Source organism: Rousettus aegyptiacus, unplaced genomic scaffold, assembly GCF_014176215.1.
Source record: "Rousettus aegyptiacus isolate mRouAeg1 unplaced genomic scaffold, mRouAeg1.p scaffold_m13_p_5, whole genome shotgun sequence".
NCBI classification, from domain to species: domain Eukaryota; kingdom Metazoa; phylum Chordata; class Mammalia; order Chiroptera; family Pteropodidae; genus Rousettus; species Rousettus aegyptiacus.
The window spans coordinates 40760505-40782314 of record NW_023416308.1 but is presented as its reverse complement, the minus strand read 5'-3'; the positions used below and the strand labels follow the sequence as shown (position 1 = coordinate 40782314).

General features: G+C 48.8%; 1 protein-coding gene across 1 annotated transcript; it reads right to left on the bottom strand.

Annotated features, from left to right (window-relative positions):
• Window positions 1-241: 241 nt before the first annotated feature.
• Window positions 242-21232, bottom strand: TMPRSS13 (transmembrane serine protease 13). Its single transcript, XM_036221553.1, has 14 exons — window positions 21191-21232; window positions 15772-16006; window positions 15281-15385; window positions 12424-12462; window positions 12207-12329; window positions 11129-11258; window positions 9173-9265; window positions 8232-8275; window positions 6731-6893; window positions 5683-5855; window positions 2932-3030; window positions 1611-1753; window positions 1305-1457; window positions 242-602 (listed from the first exon to the last, which is right to left on the bottom strand). Exons 1-14 carry the CDS (start codon window positions 21230-21232, stop codon window positions 576-578), a joined length of 1569 nt encoding a protein of 522 aa, XP_036077446.1. The 3' UTR covers window positions 242-575.
• Between the last annotated feature and the right edge of the window lie 578 nt (window positions 21233-21810).

The window sequence follows — 21810 nt, the reverse complement described above, 5'->3', positions numbered from 1 at the left end:
TGCTAGTCCAAATGAAGATTCACTTCCCTGAGTATCTCAAAGGGGCCGATTCATCTGGTTCTTTAAGGCCAGAAACTTACCACAGGATGCCAGAGTGGCACAGTTCCCACGAGTCCCTCAGAGTTCTTGGGGTGACTGATGCTAGCTCCTCACCTCCAGAACTTTTTAAAGAATCTTTAAAAATACATCTACTTCTATGTCTTTAATATAAAAATAAAATGAAATGAAATCCACCCCCAGAAGCCTGTAATCAAACAAGAACAGTGAGCCCTGTTCACAGTTGTCAGTGTGGATGGCCACAGGGCAGCCACCTCTCCACGTCCATGGCACTGGCAGGAGATCTGAGAGAACAGGATTCTTGTAACGCCAACAGGAGCATCCTCCTGCTAGGGACAGCCTAGGCACTCCAACAAAACCTGTTACCATCCCTGGACAGCAAGTGGTGTCACAGACAGTGGCGGTGGCAGTAACAAAGGTATCTGGTGGCCTTTAGCTCAGATGATGTTGCAAATGGCCCAGTCACTTTGGCCACTTTTTGTAGCAGTCAGTGCTGTGAGGTGGAGCAGGACAGCTGCTTAAGATTTCCGGAAGCGCACCTCATTCTGAGGAAGAAACGGGAGAACCGGGTGAGGGTGGGCCGGGTGGGCCCAGAATACAGATGCAAAGGTGGGGTTCAGAGGCTAAGATTCAACCCCCCTGTCACCTGGCACCACCCTCCAGAGAAGAGGAGCAGCAAAAGGAAAAAATGGAAGCAGGTTCTAGAAGACCTGGTACACTGGATTTCCAAAGCAGCCTTCTGTCTCCATCTGAGCTCTCCACTGTTCTGCTCTTGTCCAGACAGAGAAGGGAAGGGCATAGCATTCCTGCTTTACGGCTAAAACAGCAGTCTCAGGGAAGCCAAGGGTTGAACTGGGTCAGCAGAGGTGGGGGCAAATCCATATCTCCTAACACCCAGTTTCCCAACTTCTGGCCGAAGAGGGGAACTGTCAGTGGCCTATGTGAATTCACCACTTGGCCATCACTGGAGAGTGATATTGGGGCCAGCACTCAGCCTAGGCCCACCCTTTTGCAACCCTTTGAGCTCTGTTCTGTGGAAGGAAGAGGAAGGATATAAACACAGGAAGCTGGAAGCCTGATATTCGACTCCTGTCCTGTCCCAGTCTTTTGCACTTTGTGAACACCTCTGAACACAAGAACATGAGGGAACCTTTGCCAAGACCCCGGGTAAAGCCTGGGCCCTCTTCCAGGCACCCCGCCTTCGGATTTCCCTGCTTGCTCAGTCAGTGTCCCACAAAGGCTCTCACCTCCATCTTGCTGTATATCCAGGGCAGAAGTTCTGTCACTTTGGTGTATACCCCAGGTTTGTTTCTCTGGCCACAGCCTGTGCCCCAGCTGGTGACTCCTGCCAGATACCAGCGCTTGTTCTGCTCGCAGACCAGGGGACCCCCACTGTCTCCCTATAGGAGAAAACGCGCACATCAGCAGGGTGGGAGAGGTGGTCCTTGAGCAGGAAATGGTGGGCACATGATTCCCACTCCAGCCCCAACACCTTGGCTTTCCCCCACCCCACAGTGTTCCCAAGCCTAAGCCCCACTCCGAAGCAGCCCCACCTGGCAGGAGTCTCTGCCTCCGTGGAGGTCCCCAGCACACATCATCCTTGGGGTAAGGTAACTGTCATAGACCAGGTAACCATTGCACTTCCTGAAGTCGATAAGGTTGACTTGCACCTCCCGGAGGAAGGGGGATGTCTTCTCTTCATTGAGGTGGGGGAGGAGAGAGAAGATGGGAAAGGATTAAGACTCTGGATAACTTTGTGGCCTTCTAGCTGCCCGCCCAAACTCATGGCCTCCTGGGAGTGGAGGTCACCATTCCCATGGTTGGCCACCCAGGACGTATGGGCACACACACCCTTGCACCAGACACAACTCACTACATATAATAAAGACATATGTATACATGGACAAACTCAGCCTATCATGCTACCTTGCATGTTGCACAATGCTTTTCTGTATTCCAAGAATCATCCAATATATATCACTTAGTTTGTTTTTAGTAACTAGGTGCCCTAAAGAGTTATAATGAATCCATTTACAGATGAAGTTCAAGGCTGCAGAAGTGACTTGCTCATAGTCACACAGCTAGCCAGTTATGGAGCCAAGAACAGAAAAAGCTGCTCCTTGGCCAGTCAGCACTTCATCACACTGACCAGGAGAACATGGCCTGAGTCTCACAGCTGGTCAGCTAGGCTGTGGCACTCTCCTGCCACATACACACAATCTTTTAGAATCAACATCGGACAAGGCCACTCTGTGACCATGATGGATTGAGGTAAAACAAAACCAGTTCCTAATCCAGTTAGGCATAGATGAAAACAAGGTAGGTCACTATGTAAATCACAATACCAAAAAACCCCTCCTAGCCAATAGGAACAGCTGCTGCTTCTTTATTATGTACAGCTTTAGACCCAGTCTATTCATAACTTCTAGATCAGATTATTTAGAGACCCAATCATAGAATTTTCCTGCTTCCTAAAAGCATCCAATCTAAAGACAGGTTCCACTTTGAACCTTCCAAACCATCTACATCCTATGCAGGTTCCTCTCTAACAACCCTTTTCAAAATGTGCCATAGTTCTCCATGGTGTGTGTTCCCTCTCAGCACAATGAGCAATGAACCCAACTTGCTCAACTATATGGGTTTTCCTGGTGGTCTTGGCAGAAAGGCATTGTCACAGTGACTGCTTTGATATATACGCAAATGTGTATATACACACATTCACACCCAAGCCCGTGAATCTATCTACTCAAGCCCTCATCTAGATAGGCCCTCACCTGTCTGCCCAGACATATCTCCCCTGCACACTCGCACAAACGCACAAGAATACAAGCACATGCACATGTGTACACACAGTCAAACATCTCTTCCTCTCACCATCTGTCTCCCTTGTCTTGCCAAAGCCTGTGATCCAGCAGGTCTCATTGAGGCCGAAGGCCTGTCCATGCATAGGGAGGCAGGCAGGGTGGATGTGAGCTGCAACAAGACCTCAAGACATCAGTGAAGGGACAAGATTAAAGATTTTGGTGGTGGTGGTGGAGGGATAGGAACACAAGTGTCCTAGGAGACCCTCCTTGCTCCAGAGCAGTTCTGAATAATTTCCCAGGGCCTCGTACTGACCAATCTCTTTATCTTGACCCTTCAGCCTTCAGGGGACTGTCAGAGTCCCCCAAATATTTTGATTTCAGTGGGTGCCATGTGGGAGGATGTACAGGGGTGGATGCTCCCCTGTACCAATCTTTACTGTGTGACTGAGGGTCTCTTCCCACTAAGAGTGGCTATCTTCCCTGCCTATTCATCAGCACAAGGAACAGCATCAGGCTAAGTCCCAGGTGTTATGGTGTCTCAGTGGAGTGTCCAGCCTGGTGTGGGGAGGGCACCTGCTGGTTGGCCAAGGCCTGAGGCTCTCTCTCCAGGGCAAGACAACCTCTCCCAGCAGGAAAAGCACACCTTTAGAGGCACAGACCACAAAGCTGCTGCTTACTTGCTCCCACGTTCAGAAACAATTAGAAGGTGCTGCTGTGTATCACATCATAAGTTTCCCTGAGGGCTGGCATCCGTAGTTGACCCTGGCCTGGGGCATCTATCACCAAAGTCAGATTTACATTAAGAAAATATTTATTGATAGAATATTTGCAATGTTCTCAATTCTATTTTCTTCACTGCAGCTTCCTACACTTAGAATAGTACCTGATACATAGAAAGTATTCAGCAAATATTGAAAGAAAGGAGAAAGGAGGAGGGAGGGAGAACGAATGGTAAATTCTCCTATAAAGTGGGCTTTAGGTGCTGGTATCTAACACACTTGTCTGCTAGCAAGTAAATAAACAAAAAAATAAATGAAGGGATAGCATCAATTATTAACAAAAATTGGAAAACATGATTTCTTAAAATATTCTATGCTCATTTTTGAGACATAGTCTTGAAAATAATGTAACTGTTATATATCCCACTCACTTTCATGGGGGAATTAAATTTATCAGTGAGTTTTCACAAGTTTTGTCAGATAGTACTGTGACTTTCAAGTGCTCAACCTGCCATATGAGTGTAAGAAAATCTGCCCTAATTTCTAAACCAAAAATCAAGACACATAGTCTGAGCACAGGACTACATAAATCTGAGCTTTGATTCTTAGACTAGAGGTCTGCTTCCTGCCTGAGGGCCTGTCAGAATCTAGAGAGGGACTGCCATAGTCTGAAGAGCATATGCAATATCATAATAGCTTTCATGTGGGTTTTTCATTTGGTTATTAAAACTATTTTATTTGATTTGGAAACCCAAATAATATTAAAGGGGTAGGGATGGTAGGAGGTGACATTAGGATAGTTAGCCAAATGGAGTCTGGATTTTACAAGGTTGGGAAGGCCTGTTCTGGTCCTACAGACTGACTATATAAGGGGCAAGGCAGGACCAGCAGGGCATCCCTCATGTGTATATAAGGGGCAAGGCAGGACCAGCAGGGCATCCCTCACCTTATACTCTGAGGCTCCACAGACAAGGCTGGAGGGAGCAGGAGGAGGACCGAGACCTTGCCCATTGGTAGGCGTGGTCCTGGAACAGCCTTGCCCAACCAAGCTCTGCCAAGGTTTCCTCCCCCTCACACCACTCTGAGAGCTAACTACTGACTCACTGACACCACCTCCATAATTAATGTGCCAGGAAAGACCAGCTCATAGGTTCAGAGCACAAGAAAGGCTGGACTAACCAGAGAGCCTTCTAAGGCTTCCAGAAATCCCAGTATACCTTAGCTGTGCTTCCCCAGAGGAGCCTCCCAGCCTGCAGAGACTGATTACATGTCCCCATCTGTGCCTCCTATAGATTGAGCTTTAAGCACTGGTATCACTGCTCCCCTCAACATCATATCATTGGCCTCTATTTACTGTCTTAGTGTGTCACCCATTATATTCTACTTGCAATGCAACTACAGAGCCCACTAAAAAGTGAACACTTAGTATTTGATAAGTTAACAAATGAGTGAATAAATTAATGAGTAAAGCCTTGTTTGGTCTTCTCCTGAGCATATTTCCTTCATGTAGCTTCATTTGGTCTTCCAACCTCATGGCAATTGGTGTTTTAATGTGTACGCATCTTGTGTTTGCAACTGCAGTGTTAGCAACTTGCCAGCTGAGAGCTGAGTGGGAAGAGCATTGTTTGGGAGTTAGACCAACCTGGATCCAGTCCCGCAGCTGCCATTTATTACTCTGTGGCCTCTGGTAATTATCTCTCTCTAAAGTTCCATCTCCTTATATATAAACTGAAGCTAATAATAGTACCTGCTCCACGGGATTGGTTGTGAAGAGTAAACGAAATCAGATGTGATATGCGTACTGCAGTGTCTGGCCCCTGTTAAGTGCTCAAGTAAATACCAGTGAAACAATTTGATCTATTTATATTGATAATATTGTATCCAAGCCCTGGCTCTGTCAATGTAAAATGTGTCATTTGGGACCTCTGGGCCTCAGTTTCCCCAATTGTAAAATAGAGATGTTCCATTAAGTGAACTCTCAGTCTGACTTCTACCATGCTGAAGCTCTAGGACCCTCATAGACACTGCCAAGTACAAGGGCTGGGCTCCAAGGGCTGCTGTGATAAGCCAGATTGGGGTCTATCAGACACTGATTCACTCACCAGACAGGGTCAGGGGCTTGGAGAGCCGTATGAGGGCAATGTCGTAGTCATCTTGCTCATCAGTGTAGTTGCCATTGATGATGATCTGTGAAATAGAGGCTGCCTCAGGCAGCTGGTGCAGGTCGTTAGTGCCTGCATACACCTTCCAGCCCTCCAGGATCTTCTCCCGTGTCCTACAAGAGCCACAGGAGAGCATGGTCCAGTTACTCACTTGGCAGAGCCCCCTGGAAGCATCTACTGCTAAATACAGGAAGTTGCACCTCAAGTACCAGCTTGGAGGCAGGAAGATGGATGAAATGACCTCCAGAGGGAGCCCTCTATCTTAGCCCTGGAGTCCAAAAAGCCATTCCTAACTGATCACTCAGCACCTTACAACAGAAAGGGAGAGGAAATGAGTAGGACCTCAGTGAGCAGTCACCCCCACTGTCTCCTCTGCACACCACCAAGGATCAAATAAGGTGAGTGGACACATTTCAACAGTATCATTCTCAGCAAAAACAGAGCTTTGGACATGACAAAGCAACCCGCTGAAGACTCATTGCTGGGTAAGCCTGCTCTCCAAAGTCTTTCCTCCTCACCAGCTCAAAGGGACAAGCCTGGCTGGTGACTGTCGGAAGCTGGCTGAATTGCAGCAACCCCGTCCCCTGCAATCCTCATTCCTCAGTTTCTGAGACGGTGGTCCTGATTTCTCAGGCTCCTCTCCTGTAAGTTCCAGTTACAGGAAGTAGCAACAAACTCAAAGCCTCTTTATTTCAGCCTATTCTTTAGGGACAGTCTCTCAAGTCCTTCTTCCTGCCTGCCTCAGTCATCACAGGGGCCATCAAACAAAGGTATTTTCTCATTCTCATTCTCTTTCTGGGCCTAGCTCAGAACAAATACCCATAACTCACATTCCCAAGGCCAACTACTGACTGCAAATGGTGCTAGCCAGGAGACACTAGTGCCTCCTGGCTAGCACCAAGCCCACTTCCAAAGAGCGATAAGTCAACCTGCCATCAGCCCTTGAACCCCAGCAGCATTGCATCACCCACTTCCCTCAGGCACTTACACAAAGAAGCAATGGGCAGCAGTGAGCACCCACTGGGCGTCGATCAGCGTGCCCCCACAAATGTGGGTGGTGCCGTAGTGCAGACTGACTTGCCACGGCCACTTGCTCTCTGGGGCCAGTGCGCCTCCCACGATTCGCCCTGTCATGGCCCTCAGTCCACAGTCTGGAGAAAAGCACAAGAGACGAACTGTGAACTCTGCTCTTCTCAGAGCCCTGCCATACTCCCTGGGCCCAGGGCAGGTTCAGGTGGCCTGGTCCTGAGGGCATCCACCCACCGCTTTGCTCACTTAATCTGATATAGCATAACTATTTCCTGCCAAAGCAGAGCTCCCACATGATGGCTACCTCTCTGGTATCATCCAGTGGGAAGTTTGACCCTAAGCAGGTTCCTTTTTCTTCCCGTTCATTCATTTGACAAATGTTTACCAAATGCCCGCTGCACTGGGCATAGCATTAGGGTTACAGTGGCAAATCTCAGAACTGCCGTCAGGAGTTCAGGAACACAGATCAAGTCTACCATGACCCTGAGTTGATAGGCACTATAAGGAGAAATAAACTTCTCACAATGCACAGGTGGGTTTGTGCCCACATGGTTCCCCAATGGGTCATTTAGTGCTGCTGAAGACACTTCGTCCCAAAAGAACACTTCCAAGCCTGTTCTGGGGTGAGTCCTCTCTCCAAAATCATGCACATTCTTTTCTCTTTGAAGGGGGAGAGACTGAGGAACTAGAAGTGGTCTGAGTGTGTGGGCACTCCATCTATAGCACCATGTGCCTGGCCTTTTCAAAGCGGCATCCTGACCTGGTCAATACTGAGAGCACAGCACTCATGGAACAATTAACAGCCTCGGCTTTGGGGGTCAGACTTGAGGTCAAATACAAGCTCCTCACCTACCAGAACATTCATGATGGAGTCCTGAGAACTGGTTTCCAGAAAGGTCAGAGAGGGAATCCCTGGCTCAAAGTCCCTTATACTCCCTCATTCCCCTGCTTATGGACTTACTTAAAGCAAAGTAAACATTTCAGCCTCTTTTCAATAAGTGCATAAAATGGCACCAGCCTCATGAGAATTAAATGCTATCAGGTTTGTGAAGAGATAGACACAGTGCTTTGCACATAGCTTGTGCTCGGTAAAGATTGACTCTATGTCTAGATCTCAATCTAGCTCTTTATCTATTGGTATATAAGCTTTAAGCCAGCCCAGTCCTGCTCTCCCAGTCCTTTGCCCCCTGCCCAGAATCCAGGAGACTTGAATAGCTAGCTTCCTTGTATGAGGGTGCTGGGCTGAGCAGCCAAGAGAAAGCGAGATGCCATGTTGGAACTATCCCAGGGCCTTATAGGAATCCTGGCCCTGAAGCAGGGCTGACGGCTAAGCTCCTCTTCCTGGTGGAACCCCTAGTGCCGGCCATCTCCCCCAGAGAGGTCCCACCCTTCTGCTCTGCTCTGCCCCCTGACTCCCACCCCACACAGTCCACAATCCAGGAGGAAGAGCATCTTCTTACGGGAACATTGGAGAGAGACATACCGCTGGGAAGGGCATTCTGACCTGCAGGAAGAAAGAGAAAAAGGGAAGAGGGTACATTGGCCACCTCCTCTAGGTAGCTTTCCCTGATTGAATCCTGCTCAGTTCCTATCCCATTTCTTTTGCACATGGAAAATGGAGATTCTGACCTCCCTCCTGGTGGGGGAAGACTCTTCTAGCTCTTTCTCCAGAAATAGAGATTGCTTAGTGCAAATCATCCCCACACTTCTCTTAACCCTCCCTGCTACTTTCTAGTGGCAAATTGCGTATATTGTCCAAACCCACATCCTTTGAACTCATGACTGCATTGTTCCAGCATCTTTCCATTAAATAGGTAGCCTAACACTCCTCTGACAGAATTCCTCAACGCTAGCTAGCTACACTGCATGCAAAGCACCTAGCACGAAGCAGGCATCCAGGATACAGCCAATTCCCTTTCCTTCTCTCCTCTCCCAAGATAAATACTGCTAGCTAGTGGAGTGTCTCCACCCCCCATCAGCTTCCCCCTCAGTGGGGTCCAGACAAGGGCAGGGCTGCAATACAAAGATGACAAGTGACAGGGAAGCAAAGGAGAAGAAGGCTAGTGCCTCCCAAATGGGCCTCCAGCCCGCAAACACAGGAACCCGGCACTCCCCTGCTGCTATAGCTCCTCCCCACCCCAAGCCCACTCCCTGCAGTAGTGTTCTGGCAACCAGGTAAGCTCTTGGGGACACCTCTGACCTCTAAGTGCTTTCTGTATCAAGCTCCAATTAGAAGTCAGGAGGCAGATGGTGAATGACTTCTGTTTGTGAGATGCTCCTGACCTTCACAATGGAGTCCTGGAGGCTGGTTCCCCAAAAGGCCAAAGGAGAGGGGCTCCCCAGCTTCAAGCCCCCTGTGCCCCGTCATTCCCTTGCTTACAGACAGTCAGCACAGCCATACCTGTAGAGACTTTTCTGGATGGTGGAGTTGTATTCAGAGATAGAGAAACTGCTGGCAAAATCTGTATGGGTCACCTCAGTTGTTCGGTAAGCACTGCAAGAGAAGAGAGGGAAAGAAAAATGATCCTGCTTGAGACATAGCCCACCCCCAGGGCTCTAGCTGGCATCGGAGTCCCAGCCAGCCCTGCTAACAGAGGCTAGAGGCTGGCAAGGCCCAACATGGTCTGACCTCATCCACATATCACCTCCCTCTGCTCCCCACTAGCCCTGTATTTCTCAAAGTACGGTCCCTGCCCAGACAGACAGCATTAGCATCACCCGAGAATTTGCTAGAAATGCAAATTCTTGGGTCTTACTCAAGACTTACTACTGTATCAGGAGCTCTCTGGTTCTGTGTTTTAACAGGTTCTCCAGATGATGTGCTGCTCGAGTTTGAGAAACACTGATCTAGCCCTTTTCCATCCAAACTATGATTCATGGACCACCAGCAGCAGAATCACTTGGACCTCCTGAGCCAGACTCTGCATCTTAAAGATCCTCATTAACATGAGGTTTGCACTTTAAAGTTTGAGGACCTTTCATTCACTTACTGGATTTCAGACCACAATGTGCACAAGAATCACCTCGAGTGTTTGCTAAGCAGATTCTAAATCCTAATCCCAGATATTCTGATTCTGGGTGTATTTTAACAAGCATCTCAGGCCATTGTGATATGGGTGATCCATGGATCACTATCCCTGCTGTCCATGCAGCACTTGTGTGCCTTTCTAGAACACAGTACGTCCTTGCAAGAGAGCGTGACCTTATGTGTGCTGTTCCTCCATCTTGGGTTCTTTCAGTCTCTTCTCCCCTAAGCACAGTTAGGCACCCTCACTGTTGTGTCCCCGTAGAGCTTCGCACACATCCTATCATTACGTATCACATTGCGCTATAATTATTGGTGTAAGCCTCTCTCAGCCACACCATACTAAAGGTTCTCCAGTGGCAGGGATCTTGTCTTGCTCCTTTGTGTTTTGGTGCCACATATTAAAAGGTCAATGAATATTCTTTGAATAAATGACACTATGTGCTGAAACTCAAGGGAGATTCAGACTTGCATAAGGGCACGTAACTCAATGATAAAAGATGTTCATGCTCTTCTGATTAGATCCTCCAGCTCTCCCTTTCACAGATGGAAACTCTGAGGCTGAGGTGGGGATGGAGAACTGGTTCTAAGTCCAGCCTCCAAGTCTAGTTTTCTAGGTGCTTCTACAGAGAGTCCACAATGAGATCCTCAACTCTTCTTCCCACAACCTCGCACTCATTGGTGAAACACAAAACTACTTGGCTTGAAAACTCAGACCCAGAGGGAGGATGAAGAAGACCATGTGGCCTGTAAATTGGAACTCCATTAAAGCAGAAGGTCATTGTCCACCCTATTCCTCATCTACCCAGCAGCATCAGCTTCTCTGTTTAAAGTTTTTAGAGCCAAAGATTCTTATGACTTTACCTGGCTGCACCTGACCATTCCATTCCTGTTTGATGAATTCTAACCCACGCCACAACTGTTGCCGCTCAAAGTCCATTGAATGGTTTGCACAGTCCGAGCTTCTTGTTCTCAAAAGTGAGAAGACGACAAAACCTGCCCAAACGCCTAATCCACCTCACAGGGCTACCATGATCATTATATATAATGATGGGCATGAGGGTGTTCGGATGCAGGAGTGTGATCTACTTTACAGGATTGTGATCTACTTTAAATCTACAAAGAATTACTTTGGCCTCATGGAAATAACCTGTCCCAGACTCATAAGATCCCAGGGTTACTGTCCCTTTGAATAACTCAAGGTGTCTTGAGCTAGTTACCTCAACCCTGGTCTCCAAGATTTTTTTAACACAAGGTTCCTGCAATGAGCCTGAGATACCCTTACAAAGAGCCCAAGACATCCCTGAAGCCAGGACCTTGGGGAAGTTATACCTCTCAAAACCCAGCTGCTGGCAGATCTTCACTGAGTAGGAGTTGTTCCAGCTGTCACTGCAGACAGGATTCCACTGATGGGATGATGCAGAGTAGACTTTAAGCAGAGACTTGTCCCAGTCAAACCTAACTGCAGGGAAAGAAAAGGGTAAAGCAGGTCCTCAGCAGCCAGGAAGCTCCAGTTCTTGGGAATGAACCGAGTAAGGCTTTGGGAGGATACTGTCCTGAGGCTCCTCGCTGGGGCATGATGATCATAGGCAGTGTTCAGAAGCCCAAGACACTCAGTAAAGGCAGAGCCAAGGCAAGGGGCTGGGGCAGTGAGGAAAGCTCTTTATCCGACAGACTCCAGGGAGCCATTCTGCAAGAAGGGGCAGGTGCGGCCAAGGGCCGTCACCCATAGAGGGCAGTGACATGTACAAATGAGAGAATGACAAGGAGAATAAGGACTATGATCTGACTGAGAGATCTGGACAGGCTCAGGCACAGATGGCCACAGTCGTGGGCAAGGACACATGTAAACATGCAGGTAGAAAGAATGGGACATGCACCCATAGACACTGACATCAGGGCTATTGATAGATAACACATGTGAAAGCCACTGAGGACTAGTCTCAATGACATTTTTGTGCTCATTGAGGCCAGCCATTTACAAGCTGACCTTCATGAAACGTAGGGGTGGAAGTCAGAGGTCATTTGCTGGACAAAGAAGAGGAGTACATAGACAGCACTCTGGACCTCACACCTATCTCCAGCCAGAGAAGCTTTGCTTTGCTTGGTCTGATAGTTGGGAGTTGTTTGATTTTATTCAAGAACGACTAAGTTTGTCCAACCCATTCCTTTTACAAATTAGGAAACTGAAGCCCAGAGAAAGTAAGTGATTTGCCCATCTCACAAGACTCTAAACCAGGTTTCAAATACAATCTTTCTGTGACTAAAGCCGAAATCCTCCATTTCTCTGTCCATTGCCTCCCATTTGAGTTTGCAGTCATTGTAGTGTGTGTGCACGCAAACGTGTGCGTACACACACACACACACACACACACACACACACACACACACCTATGACCACTCTGCTTACCACAGCCCAGCTCGTCACTCTTCAGCTTGCAGTCCGCCACCCCATCGCAGCGCACAGAGTGCATGGGGCAGCTCTCTACAGGCTCCTTGTACTTGATCCTTGTGTGGCCCCGCCAGAAGTAGACTGGAAAAAATAAAGCAGGCAGCAGGGTCACTGTCAGCCCCAGAGAAACCAGACACTGAGCAGCCCAAGGCCCTGGGGGTTCTGAGACACCGACCTGCAATCCCTCTTGGACTCTGGGGCTCTCGTCCCCCATCTGTATGGAGAGAAAGGCTGCTCAGGAATGCTCCAGAATGCTCCTGCAAGCAGGGCTGCACCAAGCAGACTTGAGCAGCCACACAAAGAAAGAAGAGAGAGAGGGAAGGAGGTCTAGAGGTGGGTGCTACTTTGGGAGTTCCCCCACCCTACATGCTGGCTAGAGTGGTAGCCAAAGAAACCACCTCCTCCAGTATCCCGGAACCCCTTCTCAAAACCTTTCTGGGCTCCCTTTGTCTTTGTGCTCCGTGGGGGTCACAGCAGAGAAATTTTTAAATCCACAGTCACACACATGCGACCACTACCTGTCCTGTTTTCTCAAAGGTGGTCCTTCCAGCCTCAGAAGCTCCTGGATTTTCTTCCGCCTCCTCTCCCCCAAACAAGGATTGTCTCCTATGCTCAGTTTTTGCCCCATCACTTGTCTTTATGCCTTTAAATGTCTTCCCACTCAACAAGCAACACTAGATGGCTGATTCCCAAATGTACAAGCTTTATAAACCATCTGTGAAAATCAGCCTCATAACTCCCTCTGTCTTTAACACCTATCTCTTTCCAAACTAGGATCTGTCATCCCTCCCACCTAAAGACACTTCCCCTTCGATGCCAAAAAAACCTGAGTGCTGACTCCTCACCCTGCCTTTTGTCTTCACCCAACTCCTGGCCCTGACCCCTCACTTCTCCCCCTGCTCCCACCATGCTCTCGGTCACCCACGATGAAGATCACCCTTGTGTGACTGGCTTCTTCCAGGTCCAGACTCCAATCTCTCCTAATCTCTTGGATGCGCCCCTCTTCTCTGTGCCCTGGTCTCCCCTCCTCTTAAGACCTGCACACTGAACCTGCCAGGATCACCTTGATGTGCAGGGAGGAGAGCCCTGGATGGGGGTTTGGGGCTGGGGCTCTAGTTTTGAGCCTAGGCATAGCTGCTCAGTGACTACTTCCCTGACGTCGGTAGGTCTAGAGGTGAGAGGACTTCAGGAAATGTTGTTCACCGTGCTGAAGGCTATATCTAGTCAGGAAGCCTGCCCTCACATGGCATCTCACCCCTCCACCAGTTATTTCCTACTGCTCTCTGTGGATTGCAGGGCGTTTCCCTGGAGCTGTGCCCTGTGCGAGGAAGGGAGGGAGAGCAGGGCAGCGAGTGCTGGAGGTGGTTCTCATGGATACCATGTGGCAGGCACCACACCGAGGCATTGTGATGGTGATGCCTCCACCTTGTCAGACAAGTGAAGAAACTGAGGCTCGGGAAGTCAATTAACTTGCTGAGGTCACACAGCTGCTATGTGGCGGAGCCGAGTCTGTCTGGTACTAAAGCTGTATTCTTCCCCTCCTCCCTCTTTAATTGCCTCCCCGTTTCCACCTGACCTATGGATGTTGCCATTTCCCCTTAAGAACTGATCTCTGAAGGCGGGCGTCTCCTCCCACACTCTCGTGGTGTGCACCCGAGACCTGGCATACCTGGTGCACTCATACCCAGTGCACTAGGGAGCCTGGCACACTTGGGGGGCCTGGTGCACCCAGGGGGCCTGGCACGCCTGGGGTATGGTCCATGGCTCCACCTGGGGCACGAACCCAGGACCTTCTGTGCGTAAAGCAGAAGGTCCATGCTAACCACTATGCTATGGATCCAGCCCCTATAACTGTATTCTTAACCAACACACAACCTCCTCCAACATGGCAGTCTTCCTCAAACAGCCTTGCAGCCAAGTGTTTCTATATCACTGCCCACCCCACTCTTCACCACACTGCTGCCTCTTTAATCAAATTCTTACCCCTCAGTCCAGCTCTCTCAACAGGGCCATGACATACCCAAGCAAACAGACAGCCTCCAGGTCACCAAATGTATATTTTCCTCTCTGGTTAGTGGGTCCCTTCCCACTCCCCATACTGACCTTGCCCATCTTCCTCACATTTTTTCTGCAGCTGCCACTCCCACTAGATGCCCTGTCCCCAATGCTCTTCCATCTTTCAGGTCCTCATTTGGCCCCACCGCCTCCATGAGCTGGCTCCTGCCTCCACAGATCACACAGCTGTCACCTTTTCTGACAGTCACACTCAAACGTTCGGCCTTCATTCTGTCCAGCTATGTCCCCCGGGAGACTTTAATCTCCCTGAGGACAGGGTGGTCAGATGCATGCTCCCCTCTTGCTCCCTCCAGCACAGTCTCCACTGTGCTGGATTCACAGCGGGCATTCTGGCAGCGAACCTGGGGACATGTCCGAAGTATCTTTTCCAAAGAGAGGGAAGAAATTGTGGGTGTCTAAACTGCTGAACACTTTATCCCATTGATGGAAAATACTTGAAAGACTTTTCCTAATTAGGGTTTTTATGTTTGTTTTTAATAATTAGAGGTTTTAGAGTGGAATTTTGTGCCAGGCATTGTGCCATTATCTATTTTATTCCTCACAACACAGTGAAGTCTTTATGAGACTTCACTGGGCACGTAGAAAGTTGGATGGACGGATGGATGGATGGATGGATGGATGGATGGATGGATGGATGGATGGATGGATTTAAATCCCATTTGAAGATGCAGAAACTGAACTTTGAGTTGCGAACTAACCTGCCCAGGTAAGCTGCGCAATAAGTGGCACTGATGGGACCCAAGCCCAGGTTCCTCTGACTTCTCATACTCAATCTGGTAGTTTAGAGGGGTCTGGGGACATCATGGTCCAAGGTCATTTGCAGGAGTGCCCCTCTGTGGACAGAGTAGCCAGCTAAGTGGATGCTCCCTACTCCTGCCTCCCTGCTGTGTGTCCCCATCCCCAGACATCACTCCACATGACAATGAGAGCTGCCCCTCTCCCTGCATTAAACTCACAGAGGATGATGAGTGACACCACGAGGGCAATGAGGAGGAGAATACATCCAATGAGAGGCAGCTGCTTCTGTCCCTCCTGCCAGGTGAACTTGGGCAAGCTGGCATCTAGAAGTGGGGCAATAGCAGAGGAAAATGAGGTTGTAGGAGAGGAGTCCAGACCAGTGACGCTTAACCAGAAACCCATGCCCTCGAAATCTGCACTCTGACCCAGATTATGCAACCTCCAAAGTGACACTTGCTTTGCTGGTCTGTTTCTTTAGCCCCTCCTCCATTTGCCTCAGTGTTCCACTGCCTTGGGTTTGCATGCAATGGTTCCTTCCTGCCCTCACCAATCCAGGTCCCCCACTGCCACCCGTGACCATTCCCCCTCCTTCCCATACATCATTATCCAGAGGATAGAAGAGGAGCAATGAGTGCCAACTCAATGATTTCCTTTCCACCCATGGACTTCTTCCCTGTCCCTCTTGCCTTCCCTACAGGACTTCCCTTACCTGAGCTCTCATTGGTAGCCCTGGTAGCTGGTGCTGATGTGGCAGGAGATGCCCGGACAGGCATGGCCCCCACTGGTGTTGCTCTAACAAGGCACACTCTTGTTGGAGAGGATGTTGTGGAGGCCGACCTGGCAGACGATGACCTTGCAGAGGATGACCTTGCAGACGATGACCTGGGAGGTGATGCCTGGGCTGGGGCTGTCCGGGCTGGAGACATCCTTGCTGGTGAAGCATTCTGAAAGTAGAGCGAAGGCATCCCTCAGGTTGTTCCCCTGCCAACCCACCCAACTACCAGCCCTGCCGAGCTAGGAGACAAACTCTCTGGGGTAAGAGGCTAGGGGGTGAGCAGAGCCACTGGACAAGGAAGCATTTGAGAAGACAAAGATGTCTACAGATGAAATGGAGTTCAAAAGCCTGCTGTACCCCTACATTCTCTACATTCTCTCTACATTTTCTCCCCATCACAGCAACCTGCAGAGGTGAGCAGAGGGCAAGGGGCCATCTGCTTGGAGCTTGGGTATATGTGTCTAGGGACCCTCAAGGAAGAGACTGCTGGACTGGCCCCTCATTTTGACAGTTGCTCAAGGAGATGAGGTGACCTGTTAAGGAAGTAACCAGCCTCTTCACTTCCCTATTCACTTGAATTCTCCTACATCCTGTCTTATGTGTGTTAGATTATAAAATTTTGGTCTTATTATGAGCTATCATCAAAAAGTATGAAAAGCACTATGTAAGAAAAGCCCTGACCTGCCTTGTACCCTACCATTCTTGGTAATCCCAGAATTCACACACACACACACAACCATACTCACACGGAAGCACATACCAACCAATACAGCAGGGAAACTGGAGAGGCAGGATGTAGGAGGAGAAAAAGGTATAGGCTGGGATATGATTCCACTACCCTTGGATGAGATCCTTAACCTTACTCAGCTGTAAGATTTATTAATTTATATTTAGTACTTTAATGTATAATTATAAAGGACTAGACATGTTCTAAGTGCTTTACATGTATTTACTCATTGAATCCTCAGAATAACACTATGAGGTAGGAACTCTCATTATCCCCGTTTTGCATAGAGGGAGATAGAAGCAGAAAGATTAACCAACTTGATCAAGTAAACGGTCAAGTCGTGAGCTCAGAAAGTCAGGCTCTGGAGGCCATGCTCTAACCTCTAGGTTTTGCTGCCTCTCAGGAGAGGGATGCATGAGATAATGCAGCAGCTGGCCATTGTAGGCAATTGGTGAATGCCAGTCCTGTTGCCTCCTGGACATCCTGAGCCTAAATCTGGAAGAGGGAGCTGATGGGCAGTCAGGGCTGTTGGAAAGGGCTTGAGTACCTCTGGTCTGGTCTGCAAGACCCCCAGTCCCTGTCACCAACTTAGGCATCTTTTCACCTCCCTCTCGCCCCTTATAGAGATCTCTTCACCCTCCCTCACACCATCTCTGCTTCTTAGCTCCCTCTAGAAGTCCCCAGAGTGGTGGCAGGAGTTGGGAACTGACCTGGCCCAGGGGCCACATCTGACCCTTGTTATAACTTCTGCTGAACATTGACTGGTTGCTCAGGCAGGCAAGTCTCCCGGGAGCAGGAGAAGAGGTGAGAGAAACACACCTGTGCTCGAAGACCTTGTGTCGGGGGCACAATTGGCAGGGCTGCATGGAGGAGATGGGATCTAGACCTCTGACCCCTCTATTTCTCTCCCTCATCTTCCACTGTGCTTAAAAGTATTTGACATTATTACTAAGCAGACAAGTTAACAAAACATCCTCCTCATTAGAATATCCAGTTCAAGTCAACACCATCATTCCTATCATGTAGGCATTTTTGGTTTTTGTTTATTCATTTTTTTAAAATTCCCTCTTCTAAGAGTCAGACATTATTAATTTGATCACTTCTTCATTTTTCTGGGGGCTGTAGGATGAATTCGAGGTGGAATCTAGAGTCCTGGACAAGAGACAAGGACAAAGAACCACTCTCCCAGAAGGTATGGGGTCAATAAGTGGATGTGGGTAGATACAGATAAGACCTGATGCCCTCGCCAGCTGAGCAGGGACACTCTTATATGTATTTAAGGATCCGAAGGGCAGCTGCTTGCCACTGCTGAACCAAGTGAACCAGAGCTTGAATTTCCCTCTCTTCCCCATTGTCTAGAGACTAGATTTCCATAAAATGAAAATCATTTAGCCCATGGGAGCCTCAAGGGGAACAGGACTGGGTGGGGCAAGGAGAGGTGGTGACCATATGATGAAGTATATAGACCATACCTGTTGATAACACTAGTTTTGGAGTCAAGCAGACCTAGATCCCAATCCTAGGCCTAGCAGTGTGACCTTGGGCCAGCCACTTAACTTTCCCTTTTCTTTCTCTTAATCTGTAGAATAGGATTAATAATCCTGAGGATTCAATGAGATAAATAAGAAGGTTCTTGCCTGTGCCTGTGCCTGGCACACAACAGCTGGGCAGGAAATGGTCATCCCTGTCCTCCTTTGCATTGGCTGTCCTGAGATTTAACAGCGATGAGGCATAACCACAGGGCTGATGGGTGATGTGAGCTCATCTTACGGAGAAAAGAGAGTGCTGGACAAAGACCAGGCTAAGGTCTTTCGATGAGAGTAATGAACCCTGGCTGTGTAGGGCCCTACACTTTCTACCAGTGGTGTCCTAAGCCTTGACACTGCCTGCGACCCTGGCATTATGGCACTTGACTGGCCTGGCAGGTCTCCACCCTTGTTATGGTTTCATTATAAGTCTTCCCCAATCTTGAAGGGAGTCCTCATCATTCAATAGCTCATATGACAATAGCTCACATATGTGCAGCACTTCAGAGTTTATAATAAACTGCAATGTCTCTGGCCTCATGAGATCCTCACACCATCCTCGAGAGGTTGGTATTTTTAGAAGCCCATTTTACAGATGAGTAAACCCAACTCAGAGCTTAGATTGCTCAGAATCACAGTCAGATATTTGGCCCAAGCCTCGGCACATCTGTGTCCCCTGCCTTCTCCAATCAACAGCAAGGGCCCCCCGGCACAGCTTTCTCCCTGACATCTGTGTGCAGGTGCTTTTTTTTTTTTTTTTTTTTTTGTGCCATGGCCCAAGAACTGAGAAAGGCCCTTGCAGGGCTTCAAGCACCACGAAGAGCCTGGTGGTGGGGATGGGGGTTTCTAAAGGGATCTCGGTCTTATGGAACTTTCCAGTGGGAGCCAGGATAGGGCCCTATGTACCCTGTGATCTGCCAGGACTGGGCAGAGCATGGTGAATGGGAACAGCAGTGTCACAATCATCAAACACTCTCTAGGCCAGCTGGTGACTCCGGGCAAGTGACTTAACCTCTTTACACCTCAGCTTCCTTATCTGTATGGTGAGCCAATCACCCTGCTTCATAGCAATGCAGTGATAGATAATACATGTAAAGTAAGGACTTGGTGACTATTAGCTGTGGTGGTGGGTGTTTGTTTGTCTGTCTGTTTGTTAAAGATGCTGGGCTAGAAATGGAGAAATCTGTGTTCAGATATGACTTCTTCCATTCCTTACTGGGCTACCTTGGGTCTCCACAAGTGTAAAATGGAACTAATGGAACATAAATGGAACTAATCCTGCCTCTTTTCCCCAGATAACATGGAATAAACATGAAAGAGCTATAAATGTGTATCACTGTGGTAAAGATAACAGCCCACTAGGCACTTTACTTGATCCCATTTCAACCTCAAAATAGCTCTTTATGGTTGGTAATTTTAGCCTCATTATATAGATTTTGAAACTGAAATCCAAGGTGGTTAGGAACATGCCCAAATTCACATCTTAGGTAAGTAACAAAGCTTGGATTCTAAACAGGCCTACTAGGATCAAGCAGAGTCTGGACCAATAGTACCTGAATACCTTCATTTCTTCGGGGCTTGCAATTTGCCAAGAGCTTTCATATCCATTATTTCATTCGATTCTCACCAGGCTCCTAGTTAGCAATCTGGACAGATATTATCTCCAGTATACATGAGGTGAGGGGTTCAGAGGGGACTAAAGAGCATGCCTGGAACCCCTCAACTGACTGGTGGTTTGTGATATCTAGTCAAGAGTTCAGGCTGGCTCCACCTGAGCAGGACCTTGTGACCCTGATCCTGTTACCACACCATGATGAGCAGGAACAAAGGGGCCAGCATGAAGGAGAGAGGGCTTGAGAGGCAGAAAGAAGCCCAGAGGAAGATGGTGGATGGGAAAACTTGGAGATGCTGAGGTAGTGGGAGGGAGTTATATCAGCGAGAGAACTGGTAGTGGGTGGGTACAGTGGGAAGACAGCCAGAAAAAAAACAGAGAAGAGACCTCCTGTGCCTTGTTTGTTCCTCTCTCCAATGTTTGCTCCACCCACAGGCAGGTCCTAATGGGCCCACCTATGGCCTCAGCAGGCAGGAAGCAGGGATGAGGTGAACGCTGGAGTACAGGAAGGACACCTATCTGGGTCCCTCTTCTCTGAGTCTGGAGGCAGGTGGGACATGTAAAATGGGCAGTTAAACTTGAGCTCAGAAACTAGGGGGCCAGAAGGAGGGGTGTGTAGTCCCTATCCAGACTCTTTAAAATTGTTGGCTCTGAGTCTCAGTAGTCATCCCCAAGGGGAGAGTTTCTGGCCCCCACAGACTAGGGCAAGAAGATAATCTTGGACCCCAAGTCACAAACAAGCACTGCCCATATTGGGAAAATGCAAATTCCAACAGGGATAGCAGGATGGAAAGACTCCCCCAACACCAGAGGAAAGCAGCCTCCACAGTGCAGCTGTCTGCTCCATCCCTGCCCCTACTCTGAACCTCAACCCAAACCGAGACAGGAGCTAGAAAGAGCTCTCGTTTCCTGGGACCACAGAATAGGATATTCCGCAGCCAACCTTCTTTACTCATTTCACACCCTGCCACCTCACCCTGCCAGAAGTTCTTCCTAATGTCTAACTCAGCAGAGTAGTAACTCATTTCCTTTCTTCAATTCTTTGAGAGAAATACTGAGATTCCAGCCTCCCTTCCAGAGTCCTGACCTCATCCTCAGAGCAGATACTTTGAGTGCATGGGGAAGAAGGAGGGGAGGAGACTTCTTGCTCAAGGTCCGGAGATACAAGGGGCAGAGCCTAGACCAGAACAGGTCCAACTCCTAGCCTTGGCCAATGATCAGAAAACCTAGGAATGGAACTCAGATGACTAATTCCTGGGCCAAGGCCTCAGACTCTCCACAACCTGCCTGCAGACCAAAGGTTCCTCAGCCTGTCCACTCTTTAGGTATAGCACCAAACTATGTGATGAATGAATGAATGAATGAATGAATGAACAAGGAAAGGGTAGGTGGACAGGGCAGAGCCATAACATAGGTGACTATGGGCCATTTCCCTGGCCTGACATTGTCAGTCATTCTTTCCTGGTCTCGTCTCTCCTCTCTACTCACCTTCGGGTTACCCCCTGGGGTAATATAGTCCTGAGCCCTCATCATGGCTGGACCAGGCCTACATCCCAGGCTGTCACTGCTAAAATCTGCCTGTGCCTCTTAGCTCCCAGGGATTCCCACAGAAAACTCATCCAGCCCCTCAAGATGATCCAGGGCAGGAAGAGGCATGGCTGGAAGACAGGTGGGCCAGGGGTCCACAGGAAAGCAGGAAGAGTGCTGAATAGAACTGTCTCTAGTACTTGGGCTCTTTCCAAACACTGTCCTGGACAGGAGTTGATAAGGATTATCATACCCATTTTACATACAAGGAGTAGAGACCCAAAACATTTGTGTGCTTTGCCCAAAGTCGCTCAAGTATGCCTTAGAGTAGTAGGGACACAAACCCAAAGCCCCTTGTACCTAGCTCACTGCCACAGATTCCAGGGGTAGAGCTCCAACCCCAAAGTGAATGGGGTATTTTTATGATTTCCTGCAGCAGACTTTGCCCTGTGAGCCCTTATCTGGTAGGGGATGGGAGTAAGTTAACAAGCACCCAAGTGTGTCCTGCCCTTGGCCTCTCTGGCTCTCCTCAGTCCCAGCCAGTGATGACACAGAGGGGAGGCTGTGCTGAGTGATGTCAC

Bases quoted from the DNA above. Each gene is read 5' to 3' on its own strand.
- TMPRSS13 (XM_036221553.1), bottom strand. From the start codon at position 21,232: ATGAGGGCTCAGGACTATATTACCCCAGGGGGTAACCCGAAG. The intron at 11,259-12,206 runs GTAAGCAGAGTG...CTTTCCCTGCAG, and splicing joins GAGTGACGAGCTGGGCTGTG to TTAGGTTTGACTGGGACAAG. The intron at 1,458-1,610 runs GTGGGGCTGCTT...TTTCTCCTATAG, and splicing joins GAGGCAGAGACTCCTGCCAG to GGAGACAGTGGGGGTCCCCT.